The sequence below is a fragment of the Piliocolobus tephrosceles genome, chromosome 7, assembly GCF_002776525.5.
Source record: "Piliocolobus tephrosceles isolate RC106 chromosome 7, ASM277652v3, whole genome shotgun sequence".
In the NCBI taxonomy this organism is placed as follows: Eukaryota; Metazoa; Chordata; class Mammalia; order Primates; family Cercopithecidae; genus Piliocolobus; species Piliocolobus tephrosceles.
Window position 1 is genome coordinate 100,818,188 of NC_045440.1, and position 14,593 is coordinate 100,832,780.

General features: G+C 36.8%; 1 protein-coding gene across 1 annotated transcript in view; it reads right to left on the minus strand.

Annotated features, from left to right (window-relative positions):
* LOC111520894 (serine/threonine-protein kinase 3) overlaps positions 1–14,593 on the minus strand; it is a 334,853-nt gene that overhangs the window by 255,859 nt on the left and 64,401 nt on the right. Inside the window, exon 4 of the mRNA XM_023183991.1 lies at positions 3,638–3,752. Within this exon, the coding sequence (XP_023039759.1) occupies positions 3,638–3,752 (115 nt within the window). The remainder of the gene's footprint in view (positions 1–3,637; positions 3,753–14,593) is intronic.

Genomic DNA, 14,593 nt, shown 5'->3' on the forward strand with positions numbered 1-14,593 from the left:
GAGCAGACCTTTTGAATGACTTACAAGATGAGAAGGTCAAAAACTGGAAATCAAAATCTACCAAGAAACTGCGAAACCCTATAATGCCAAAGGACCATATCCTAGATGTAAAGGAGGATCAACCCTCAAAAGTACAGTCATGTGTCACCTGACAACATGGATACATTCCAAAAAAGACATTATTAGGCAATTTCATCATTGTGTGAACATCACAGAGTGTGTTTACACAAACCTAGATGGTACAGCCTATTGCTCCTAGGCTACAAACCTGTATAGCATGTTACTGTACAGAATGCTGTAGGCAGCAGTAACACAATGGTATTTGTGTATCTAAACACATCTAAACATAGAAAAAGTACAGTAAAAATATGATACTATAATTTTATGGTACCACCATTCTATATGCAGTCCATCATTGATGGAGACATCATTATGTGGCACATAACTGTACTAAAGCCCAGATTCAAATTATCTCTAACCCTAATTGAATTAAAGTGATCCAGGATTGCTAGTTCTAGTCACCAGATAGAAACAAACAAAAACCTTAAGTAAAATACATCAATATTCAGAAGTTCAAAAAACCTCTGTCACGTTTTATGCAATGTCTAGCACTCTATCAAAGATCACAAGGCATAGACAAAAACAATAAAAAACAAGAGAAACAATATAAAATAGAGACACACAGGAGATTAACATTTAAAGATTAGCAGACAGAATTAGACTATAATTAATATGTTCTAGGATATGAGCCTAAGAAACAAAGTGAGACCCTATCTCTCCAAAACATCAAAAAACTTAGCCGGGCATGGTGGCACATGACTGTGGTTCCAGCTACTCAGGAGGCTGAAGTGGGAAGATCACTTGAGCCCAGGAGGTCGAGGCTATAGTGAGCCATGATCACACCACTGCACTAGAGCCTGAGTCACTGCACTAGAGCAAGACCCTGTCTCAAAAAGAAAAACAAAAAATAAAAATAAATTATGTTCTGGAATATAAAATACAAGATTTTTGGATAATATCTTTAAAAGGCTAAAAGGAATCACTAACCTATAATTCTTTACCCAGCAAATATACTGTTCAGAAGTGAAGTGAGGGTCAGGCATAGTTGCTCACATCAGTCATCCCAGCACTATGGGAAGCCAAGGCAGGAGAATTGCTTGAGACCAGGAGTTGAAGACCAGCCTGGGCAATACAGCCAGACCCCATCTCTACAAAACAAAATTGTTTTAATTAGCCAGGCATGATGGCATGCTCCTGAAGTCCTAGCTACTCAGGAGGCTAAGGCTGGAGGATCGCTTGAGCCCAGAAGTTCAAGGTTGCAGTGAACTGTGATCACATCACTACATTCTAGCCTGGGCAAAAGAGCGAAAACCTGTCTCAAAAAAAGGAAAAAAGAAAACATGAAGTAAAATAACAACATGTTCACCAAAAAAAAACAAAAACAGAAACAAACAAACAAAAAACCCCCAGGTATTATCATCATACCCACACTTAAGAAAATACTAACAGATATTCTTCAGGCAATTGGGAAATGCAGAAAGAAATAAAGAACAATAAAAAGCATAAATATATGAGTAAATATAAACATTTGCAATATAAAATAACAAGAATTCCTTGTTCTATTTCAAATGTATATAGAATTTAAAAAAACAAAGCAGATCACAAAAAAACAACAGACCTTACAAGCTCTTAAAAACACATTGCCATATTCTTAGGAAAAGATTGTTTCATGACCATGAAAACAGTGACTAGAGTGAGTTTTACACCTGTTTAATCAAAGACGACTGTTATACTCGTCAAATTTTTGAAAGCTAGTCAATCAGTAATAGTCATCCTTCTGAAATTCAGACAATCAAGAGTATCCTTCAGTGAACAAAGGCTTACAACGTCCAGATACTTTTTAAATGGAATGTTACATATCTTTATATTATTAATCTTAACAATAATGGTACTCTTTTTGAATAATAAATAAATGAAGAAAAATGTCCTTGCACTAGAAAAGAAAGATACAAATATTTTTGAGACTTAATAGGAGCTGTCATCAAGGCAACACTCAGAAACAATATACCTACAGCTCCTAATCAATCTCTTGTGCAGCTCTGGGCTCCTTTTCATATATGGAAATTAGACTATTACCATGTCATCCCAGAACCCAGGGTACCTGTTGTGTGAGAGGAACAACTATGCTATTCCAAGTGTACGACTCCCCAACATGCTCAGTGGACTGTGTCTTATAACAAAGAATATGAACAGATAAAATCTTTTCTTTGATAACTGACAAAGAGTTTTCTGAAGATAATGATCTGATCCATACCTATCTTTAAGAACTACAGTATGCCTTCACAGTTGTAATTATTGGCAACAAGAATTAAACTTCTTGGATCAAATACTTCATATCTACTCAAAATTGTAACATTAACACTTAAAACTAAGAAAATGGAGATGTTTAAAATTTTCCATTTCACACCCTTTTACTTCATATTCCTACTTGATAACTTTAAATACCAAATGCACTGAGTTTAGCCCTGAAATGATATTAAAACTCTTCTCTAACTGGGATATAATTACTTTCCATTGAAGCATTGTTCTGCCACTCAAGAGTCATCTGATTTACATACATGCTAGTTAAGCACCATAGAAATTCTAAAATATATCATTAGAATGTCACAGATCACTTAATCTACTCTGTCAAAACAGGGATAATTTCAATTTCTGTTTCACTTCTCTTACAAGAAATCCTATTTACTTTCTTTTCTCTAACAGGGAAAAAAAAAATTAGTAAAATAAACTTACAGTGTACTTCCCAAATCAAACTTTAAAATGATTCTGGTTAACCACAAATTGAAGTATTTTTTCTGAATGTATTTTACTGAAACATGGCTGACAACATATAATAATGTTACTGCTACAGAATTACAAATTATTTCACTGATTACTCTTCTTATTCAAGAAAAAAAGGTCACTTTGGTCCATACAAAATTGTCCAAATAAACTAGATACACTACTAGCTTAAAGTAAACAATTTTGTAAATAGCACTTCTACTTAGAGTTAAAACATGACCATAAAAAGCTTTCATTAAGCAATACATTTCACTAAGCTAAATTTATAGAAATATGTAATATTTCTATCACTTTCACACATCCTGACAATATTTGGAAAATAAATACAAAAATGTTTTATATTTTTTTAATTCAGAAGTATATAATTTATTCAAATATTACCTGCCATAAATTATAATATAGAAAATATAATATAGAAAATTATAATATAGAAGATAATACCATGAATATTATAAACTTTAAATAAAATTCTAGCCATAATTTATGAAACTCAGATTATTAAACAACACACACACACACACTGATTCCAAATGAAGAAGAGAAGTACCATGGTAGTTTCTCTGTGACACAACAAAAATTATTCTAATAAATAAATTAAACAATCATGTAATTCCTAAATTTGTCACAGAAAGGTATGTGAGCTGGTCCTTACACCTCCTACTAGATATCATTACACAACTTAAAACCTTTTCTTTTTTCATGCTATTATTTTCTTTGTAACAAAATGCCAACTAGTCAGATTCTAAAATATGAATCTTTAGAAATGAGATTAGCAAAACTCTTTTAAAATACTTACTGTCTTGTTTCGTAATCTAATTATGTCTGAGACAGAGCCAGCGCCACAGTACTCCATAACAATCCAGAGGTCTGTATTCTTAAAATAACTGCCATAGTACTTTACAACATATGGGCTAAAAGAAAATACATAAACAATTAAATTTAGTTAATTCCCAAAGAAATTTTTTTCTTAATCCCAATGCAAGTATTTTCAACATTTCATAATGTTCCAATAAGTTAAATAAGTAAATGTCTATTGTACATCAAATTCTCAATATCTGGAGTTCACCAACTATGCATAATTAGACTTTAATTTATGGATGAAATTTAACAGGATTACAAACCAGAAGAGGACCAAATGTTTGGAGTGACTCTGAAGAAAATAAGACTTCATTTTGGCAAAGAAATTACTAGTTAACATGAGGAACAAATGAAAATTTTTCCCTTTAACTAAAGCACTTTAAATATAAGTCTTCTAAAGGATTTTGCATTCAGTCAAATATTTATCAACTCTAAAATAATCTATATTGCAATGAGGCCAAAAGAGTTATTTTAAATTTTCTTTCATTCTGGCTTTTGAAAATTCTAGAGAAAAAAATTATAACTGTTTCTGCTTAAATTTATAGAATTAAAATATTAGCAATTTAATTTCTAAATTGTGGTCTTATGTCTTCCAGAGCAGAATAAACTATGTTTATAGCCAAGCTGTCTTCAGGAAGATTTAGAAAGGGACAAATGACCATCAGCAATAATGTATATCATGGATAAACTACATATACTGATGTATGAGAAATCTTACCTATCTCAAAGAGGCAGAATACCAAATTCAAAAAATACATAGAGATAGAAAATACAAGACAGCAGAAACTAAATAGAACACAACTTTAATGCTACAAGAGCTCAAATGAGGAAATAACATTGGAATCATCCAAACAGAACTTTGTGGAAGGGAGTGGGATTTGAATGAGATTTTGAAAGAAATGTTTCAATTCCAAAATGTAGATGGAGAAGAGGGATAAGAAAATTCTAGAAAAGAGAAAGGCCATGAACATAGGTACACAAATAGAAAGAGAAAAACCAAGTATGGCATGTAAGAGCACAACTTGTTCAAATAAATACTTCTATGTAGTAGTAGCTACAATCAAAAACAGTAGCTATTTTGCTGGGCACCAATGTAAGAAAAATAAGACAGAAAAACAAGCAAAAAAAAAAAATTGAAAGTATGATAAAAGAACATGTACAGACTCTACCAATTGTGGAGGTTAAGAGAAGACTGTCAGGGAAGACTTCTCAGTACAGCCTTTAAAATTTAGCTATGCTCTGTCATTGAGGCAGTAATAAATAGCTTACCATACAAAAAAGAAAAAAAACACTCAGGACCAGACGGACTCAGGGCTGAATTCTAGCAGATATACAAAGAAGAGCTGGTACCATTCCTGCTGAAACTACTTCAAAAAATTGAGAAGAAAATGCTCCCTAACTCATTCTATGAAGCCAGCATCATTCTGATACCAAAACCTGACTGAGATACAACAAAAAAAGAAAATGTTAGGCCAATATCCTTGATGAACACTGATGCAAAAGTCGTCAACAAAACATTAGCAAACCAAATCTAGTGGCACATAAAAAACCCAACCAACCACAATCAAGTAGGCTTTCTCTTTGGGATGCAAGGTTGGTTCAACATATACAAATCAATAAATTTGACTCATCACATAAACAGAACTAAAGACAAAAACCACGTGATTATCTCAATAGATACAGAAAAGGCTTTCAATAAAATTAGACGTCCATTCACATTAAAAACTCTCAACAAACTAGGTATTGAAGGAACATACCTCAAAATAGTAAGAGCCATATATGAAAAACCCACAGCCAACTATCATACTGAATGGGCATAAGCTGGAAGCATTCCCCTTGAAAAGCGGCATTAAGACAAGGATGCACTCTCTCACCATTCCTATTTAACATAGTATTGGAAGTCCCAGCAAGGGCAATCAGGCAAGAGAAAGAAAGAAAAGTCATCCAAATAGGAAGAGAGGAAGTCAAACTATCCCTGTTTGCAGATGACAATATCCCATATTTAGAAAACTCCATAGCCTCAGCCCAAAAGCTTCTTAAGCTGATAAACAACTTCAGCAAAGTCTCAGGATACAAAAGTAATGCGCAAAAATCCCTAGCATTCCTATACACCAACAACAGTCAAGCTGAGAGCCAAATCGGGAACTAACTCCCATTCACAACTGCCACAAAAAGAATAAACTACATAGGAAGACAGCAAACTAGGGAGATGAAAGGTCTCCACAAGGAGAACTATGAAACACTGCTCAAAGAAATCAGAGATGACATAAAGAAATGTGAAAACATTCCATGCTCAGGGATAGAAATAATCAGTATCATTAAAAAGAGGCTGGGCACGGTCGCTCACGCCTGTAAACCCAGCACTTTGGGAGGATCACTTGAGGTCAGGAGTTTGAGATCAGCCTGGCCAACATGGTGAAACTCCCATCTCTACTAAAAATACAAAAATTAGCTGGGCATGGTGGCGCGTGCCTGTAATGCCAGTTACTCGGGAGCGTGAGACAGGAGAATCACTTGAACTTGGAAGGCGGAGGTTGCAGTGAGCTGAGATTATGCCACTGCTCTCCAGCCTGGGCAACAGAGCAAGACTCCATCTCAAAAAATAATAATAATTAAAAAAAAAAACAAAATATATATGTGTGTGTATATATATATGTGTGTGTATATATATATGTATATACACACACACACACATCATTCAAATGGTCATACTGCCCAAAGCAACTTATAGATTCAATGCCATTCTTACTAAAACTACTATTTGAGATTCAGCACAGAACTAGAAAAAATTATTTTGAAATTCATATGGAACCAAAAAAGAGCCTGAATAGCCTAAGCAAAAAGAACAAATCTGGAAGCATCACGCTACCTGACTTCAAAATATACTACAGGGCTACAGTAACCAAAACAGCATTGTTATGATACAAAAAAAGACACATAGACAAATGAAACAGAATAAAGAACCCAGAAATAAGACCACACAACTACAACTATATGATCTTTGACAAACCTGACAATAACAGGCAATGGATAAAGGATTCCCCATTCAATAAATGGTGCTGGGATAACTGGCTAGCCATATGCATAAGATTTGAAACTGGACCCCTCCCTTATATCATGTACAAAAATTTAACTCAAGATGGATTAAAGGCCTAAATGTAAAACCCAAAAATATAAAAACCCTGGAAGACAATCTAGGCAATACCATTCAGGCAAAGATTTTACGACAAAGACACCAAAAGCAATCACAACAAAAGCAAAAATTGGCAAATGGGATCTAATAAAATCAAAGAGCTTCTGTACAGCAAAGAAACTAGCAAGAGAGTAAACAGACAACTTACAGAATGAGAGAAAATTTTTGAACAAACTATGCATCCAATAAAGGTCTAATATCCAGCAGCTATAAGGAACTTAAACAGATCCACAAGAAAAAAAAAACCCCTATTAAAAAGTAGGCAAAGGACATGAACAGATACTTTTCAAAAGAAGACCTACATGTGGCCAACAAGTATATGAAAAAAAGTTCAACATCACTGATTAGAGAAATGCAAATCAAAACCACAATGAGATACCATGTTACACCAGTCAGAATGACTATTATTAAACCGTGTAAAAAAAAAAAAAAAAAAAAAAAACAGATGCTGGCAAGGTTGTGGAGAAAAAAGAATGCTTACATACTGTTGGTGGGAGTGTAAATTAGTTCAACCATTGTGGAAGATAGTGTGGCAGTTCCTCAAAGACCTAGAGACAGAAATATCATTCAACCTAGCAATCCCATTACTGGATATATACCCAAAGGAATATAAATTTTTCTATTATAAAGACACATGCATGCTTATGTTCATTGTAACTAGCACTCTTCACAATAGCAAAGATACGGCATCAACCTAAATGCCTATCAATGGTAGACTGGATAATGAAAATGTGATACATATATACCATGGAATACTATGCAGCCACAAAAAAGAACAAAGTCATGTTCTTTGCAGAGACATGGACGGAGGTGGAGGCCATTGTCCTTAGCACATTAACACAGGAACAGAAAACCGAATGCTGCAAGTTCTCACTTATAACTGGGAGCTAAATGATGAGAACACATGGACACACAGAGTGAATAACACACACTGGGGCCTATCAGAAGGTGGAGGGTGGAAGGAGGGAGAGGATCAGGAAAAATAACTAATGGGTACTAGGCTTAATACCTGGGTGATAAAATAATCTGTACAACAAACCCCCATGACACAAGTTTACCCATGTAACAAATCTGCACATGTACCCCTGAACTTAAAATAAAAGTTAAAAATAAATAAATAAATAACAAAAATATCAATCATCTAAAAAATAAAAGTTAACATTTTTCCATTATAATTAAATTTTGTATTTAAAAACAAAGCCAATAAATACAAAAAAAAATTAACTATGTCTTGAAGTCAAAGGTAGAACAGAGTGGTTGGAGCTAAAAGGCCTGAATTCAAAACAGCCCTATCTCTCCATAAGAGTAAGTCAAGAGAAAAAGTTGGCAAAAGGTAAAATTCTCTTCAAAAAAATAATTCATGGCCCATCTAATACCCATGTAAGTAGATGGATCCAAGTCCAACACCTCTACAACATAAAACATGGCCTCACTAACTTTAACCCAGTGAAATATTTAAGCAACTAGAACTAAACAGCCACATGCATTCACTGACCCTCTACTTGGGCCAGGCATTTGACCAGATGTCCAGTATGCACTGGTGAAACACACATCCACAATTTGGTCCCTCACACAGAATACACCAGCATGAATACAGAGGAATTAAGGAAGTAAACTCACAAATAAATGATTACTAACCACGGCAAGAAAAGAAGGGTACTATAAGATAAACTGGCTGTGACTTTATTTTGTATTCACTATTTCTGCAAATAAAATTGTTCCTAGGTCATATGAAGGAATGGAATGTATTCGTATTCCATGGTAGCCTCTGAGACTTGGAAGGCACTGGAGTATGTGAAAAACCTTTGAAGGTAGGTAAGTGAGCTTTAACAATAAAATGTCCTTTCTCCATTGAACGGCTGTGAATTACAAAATCCACAGATTGGAAAAGAAGGAAATGCTTAAACTCCAGAGGTCATATGTATACAGTGGCCATCCTCTGATACTTTCTATGTCGGCACCTTTTATACTGTAAAGCACTTATTACACCTTGTAAGGACTTTGTCATTGACTTTTATCTGCCTCCCCTAGAAGAATAGAAGCTCCATAAAGATAGGAACCAATCTGTCTTGCTTTGCATTTTATCCTCAGTAGCTCTCTTCTCATATATACAAACTGAAGGAGCAGGCCGGGCACGGTGGCTCACGCCTGTAATCCCAGCATTCTGGGAGGCTGAGGCAGGCAAATCACAAGGTCAAGAGATCGAGACCATCCTGGCCAAGATGGTGAAACCCTGCCTCTACTAAAAATACAAAAAAAATTAGCTAGGCGTGATGGCGCAGGCCTATAATCCCAGCTACTCAAGAGGCTGAGGCAAGGGAATTGCTTGAACCCAGGAGGCAGAGGTTGCGGAGAGCCAAGATCACACCACTGCACTCCAGCCTGGTGAAAGAGTGAGGCTCCGGCTCAAAAAATATATATAAAGTTAAAATTAATTAATTAATTAATTAATAAAAGAACCAATGAATAAATAAATCACACAAAAAAACTAAGACAGGACCTAATTTAGGACTCTCCAAGGGAATAACATTTAAGCTAAAATGCAAAACTTAATTAGAAGTTAGTCAGATGACTAAGCACCAAGAACTGCCCTGCAAAGGCCCTGAAAGACAGAACAAATTACCGTCAAATAATTGAACGATTAGCGGGCCTACGATAAAGTGAGTAAAGGATACAGTAGGACATACTGGAGTTGCATATGTAAGCAAAAGCCTGAGCATGAAGGGCCTCAAAACCAAGGTAAAGAGACTGGGCTATATTTGAAATACAGGAAAAAATCAGTGAAGAATTTTAAGCAGAGGAATAACATGATGTAAAGTTTCTGTGGTTGCTGAATGAAAGCTAGATTATAGGGAAGCAGATGTGAATATAGAGAGACCAATTAAAAAGTAGTGTTAGTGCATGCAGAGATTATATTAAGCATATCTATTTATTTTCTATATTCTTGATGCTTTGACATCTGGGACCTTGCTAAAACTGAAGCGACTGCCCCTCTCAGGGTTAGCTAATTTCTAGAGACAGCAAACTAACTCCCATGGAAGGATGTCTTTTATAGGCACACCAACCTATCTAGAGCCCAAACCTCCAACCACCTCTATGGTTACAGTCTAGGGTCAACTTTTCCCCTGCCCAAATTGCCCCAGGACCAGATACTAGACAACCAGAGAAAGTCCTATGCCCCAGAACCCACTTGAAATACTCAAAGTAGCCAATCCTAAACCTGTTTTACCCTGTCTCACCTGTCCCTTCCCACAGAAACCACATAAAGATTCTTGCCCACTTTTTCCCCCTCACTTTCTCTGCCTCCTAACTGACCCTGGTACTTCCCTGTGGAGCCCTCTGTGACACAGCACTCCTCCTTCTCTTGTGAGCTGTATGTGTAACAATATATCTTTTCCACAGCAATAGTCTCTTAATCTGTTGGCCTCATGATATGGGAGTAATAATAAAGCATACTTTTTTTTGAGACGGAGTCTCACTCTGTCACCCAGGTTGCAATGGCGTGATCTCAGCTCACTGCAACCTCTGCCTCCCGGGTTCAAGCGATTCTCCTGCCTCAGCCTCCTGAGTAGCTGGGATTACAGGCATCTGTCACCATGCCCAGATAATTTGTATTTACTAGACACAGGGGTTCACCATGTTGGTCAGGCTGGTCTCGAACTCCTGACCTTGTGATCCACACGGCTCGGCCTCCCAAAGTGCTGGGATTACAGGCATGAGCCACTGCGCCCAGCCCTAAAGCATATATTTTAAAAGAGAGATGTTGGTGGCTTGGATTAAAGTGAGTGTAGTAGAAATAGCAAAGAAAACAAATTCAAGAGATGTTTTCAAGGTACACAGAACACAATGTGGTAGTAGTACAGACTGGGAAGCTGGGAAACAATAAACAAGTTTTCTTCTGTTTTATTTACTGTGCCTCCCTACAATTGCATACAGAACCTACAACTTAAGACTGGCAAACTAAAGACTACATTTTAAAGCTATCATTTTAAAAAATTAAAAAGTGAGGCCAGGCGTGGTGGCTCACACCTGTAATCCCAGCACTTTGGGAGGCCGAGGCGGGCAGATCACAAGATTAGGAGTTCGAGACAGCCTGGCCAACATGGTGAAACTCCGTCTCTACTAGAGATACAAAAAATTAGCCGGGTCTGGTGGCACACGCCTGTAATCCCAGCTACTCGGGAAGCTGAGGCAGAAGAATCTCTTGAACCCAGAAGGCAGACGTTGCAGGAGCCAAGGTCGCGCCATCGCACTCCAGCCCGGGCAACAAGGCGAGACTCCATCTCAAAAAAAAAAAAAAAAAATGTTAAAAGTGTTAACACAGCTACCAATAGGCTCAGACAGTTCAAGACCTGAGACTTCTAAACTCAAGTCTATTTCCACTAACATAGATATGCATTCAAATTCACATTTATTTAATTTTTTTTAAAGTAATTCAAACAACAAACATTCACTGAACTATTAGCAGACGCTAGGGAGAAAAACGGAAAAACATTAGACTAGTGACAAAGAATAAAGGGCAGTCCAGGCAATGCAGAACCCCTGAAGGAATTTATGTAAGGAACTAATACAATCAAACTAGCACCTAAATATTATCCTGTGCAGGATTGTCAAGGACCAAACATGATATTGTTCATTCTAGCCAGCAAGTTAACTAACTGCAATTATTTAGATGTTCTAACATCTGTTTTTAAACCATCATGTTGATTATTAATGGCTAGGGAAGAGGAGGAGAGAGTTTCACTCAAAACACTGTACACTCCAGTGTTATATACAGGCAAATCTATAAGATACTGCAGATTTGATTCCAGACCACCTCGACAAAGCAAGTATCACAATACAGTGAGTTACACAAATTTTTGTTTTCCAGAAGAACCCTTGGACCAGGAAGATTCATAGCTGAATTTTACCAAATGTATAAAGAAGAGCTGGTACCAACCCTACTGAAACTATTCCAAGAAAGCCGAGGAGGAGGGACTCCTCCCTAACTCATTCTACGAGGCCAGCATCATTCTGATACCAAAATGTGGCAGAGACAAAATGAAAAAGAAAACTTCAGACCAATATCTCTGATGAACATAAATGCAAAAATTATCAATAAAAGACTTGCAGACCAAATGCAGCAGCACATCAAAAAGTTAATCCACCACGATCAAGTAGGCTTTACTGCTGGGATGTAAGGTTGGTTCAATATACACAAATCAATAAATGTCTTCTGTCACATAAACAGAGGAGATTTTGCAAAATTCTTGAGGGCCCTAATATTTTTGGAATGGGCAATGAGTACTGCTTCAACTTAAAGTCATGAGAGGCATTAGCCCCTAACAAGAGAATCAGCCTGTCCTTTGAAGCTAAGCAGTGACTTCTCTCTAGCTAGCAAAGTCCTAGATGGCATCTCCTTCCAATAGAAGGCTGTTCTGTCTACATTGAAAATCTGTTGCTTAATGTGGTCACCTTCATCAATTATCTCAGCTACATCTTCTGGATAACTTGCTGCAGCTTCTATATCAGCACTTGCTGCTTCATCTTGCACTTTTACATTATGGAGACAGCTTCTTTGTCTAAGCCTCATGAACCAACCTCTGCTAGCTTCAAACTTTTGTTGCTTCCTCACGTCTCTCAACCTTCATAGAGTTGAAGAGAGTAAGGGCATTGCTTGAGATGAGGCTTTGGCTTAAGAGAATGCTATAGCTGGTTTGAACTTCTATTCAGACCACTCAAACTGTCTCCATATCAGCAATGAGGCTCTTCCACTTTCTTATCACTCATGTGCTCCCTGGAGTAGCACTTTTAATTTCCTTCAATAACTTTTCCTTTGCATTCAAGTTTGGCTGGCTGTTTGGCACAAGAACCCTAGCTTTCAGCTTATCTCAGCTTTCAACCTGTCTTCCTCACTAAGCTAAATCATTTCTAGTTTTTTATTTAAAGTGAGAGTTGTGTGACTCTCCCTTTCACCTGAACCCTTACGAACCATTGTAGAATGACTAATTGGCCTAATTTCAATATTGTTTCTCAAGGAATAGGAAAGCCTGAGGAAAGGAAGGGAGATGGGGCCCATGGCCTAGCAGTGGTACAGTCAGAACACACACAACATTTATTTTACTTCACCATCTTACAAAGGTGCAGTTCGTGGCACCTCAAAACAATTACAACAGTAACATCAAAGATCACTGATCACAGATCACCATAACACATATAATAATAATAAAAATGTCTGAAATATGGGAAGAATTACCAAAACATGACATAGACACGTGAAGCAAGCACAAGCTATTGGAAAAACGGTGCTGACGGACTTGATTTGATCATTACAGTTGCCACAAACCTTCAATTAAAAAAAGAAATGCAGCATCTGCAAAGTGAAGAAGTACAACAGAGTAAGGTATACCTGTATATAAATTTTAAGGAATGCAGAAAGTTTTAATTCAGACATATGCCTAAGAATTTTGACTAAGCCAGTATATGGACTCGCAGGTTGTATCGGAACCCAGCAATTCTATACACAGTCATCCCTCAGTATCCATGGCGAACTGGTTCCAGGAACGCCACAGATACCAAAATCCATGAATGCACAAATTCCTTATATTAAATGGCACAATATTTGCATATAACTACATACATCCTCCAGTATACTTTAAATCATGTCTAGATTACTTATTACACCTAATACAATGTAAATGCTATGTAAATAATTATTATACTGCATTTTTTTTTATTGCTTTTTTCTTCCCAATATTTCCAATATGCAGTTAGCTGAATCTGTGGATGCAGAATAAGCGGGATACAGAGGGCTAACTGTAGTTTTATTATTTTTATTATTCTTTTTTTTTTTAAGAGACAGGGTATCACTCTGTCACCTAGGCTGGAGTGCAGTGGCACAATCATAGCTCACTGTAGCTTCAAACTCTTGGGCTCAAGTGATCCTTCTACCTCAGCTTCCCAAGTAGCTGCAATTATAAGCATGCACACACCTGAACTAATTTTTTTTTTATTTTTTGTAGAGACAGGGTCTCACTACATTGTCCAGGCTACTCTCAAATTCCTGGCTTCAAGTGATCCTCCTGCTTTGGCCTCCCAAAGCACTGGGATTATAGGCGTGAGCCACTGTGCCTGGTTAGTTTTGTCTCTCTTAAATAGGAGTAAGCAGCTATGCCTTTGAAAATTTCACTGCGTGGAAGAACCAGGAACACACAAAGGAAATTACAGACTACACCAGGAAGCAGAGGTGAAATATGATGCCTTAATAACTAGCATGCCAATCACGCACAGGAAGCAGAGGTGAAATATGATGCCTTAATAACTAGCATGCCAATCATGAGCCACAATCTATGCCTTTCTCTTATGCATCTTCTCTCCATTTCATCCTCCTGTCTCATTAATTTTTCCCTTCCCCTATGTAAACACTTTCAATCCAATAAAATGATGTATCTTGTTCTGGTTTTCTTTTTTTTTTTTTGAGGGGGTGGGGGCATCTGGGCTTCCTCTCATCTCATACCTAACGATCACACCCTTTCCATTTCCATCTTCATTTCATAGCTCCCTACACTCTTTATCCTAATGGTCCTCCTCTAGTATCACAACTCAAAATAGAAAGAGTATTTTAAAAAATGAGAAAACCCAAAGGGGAAAAATGGAGAAAGGATCACATACTCCTATCTAACTGTACATTACTTAAACACTACCCATGATGCAAATTATATG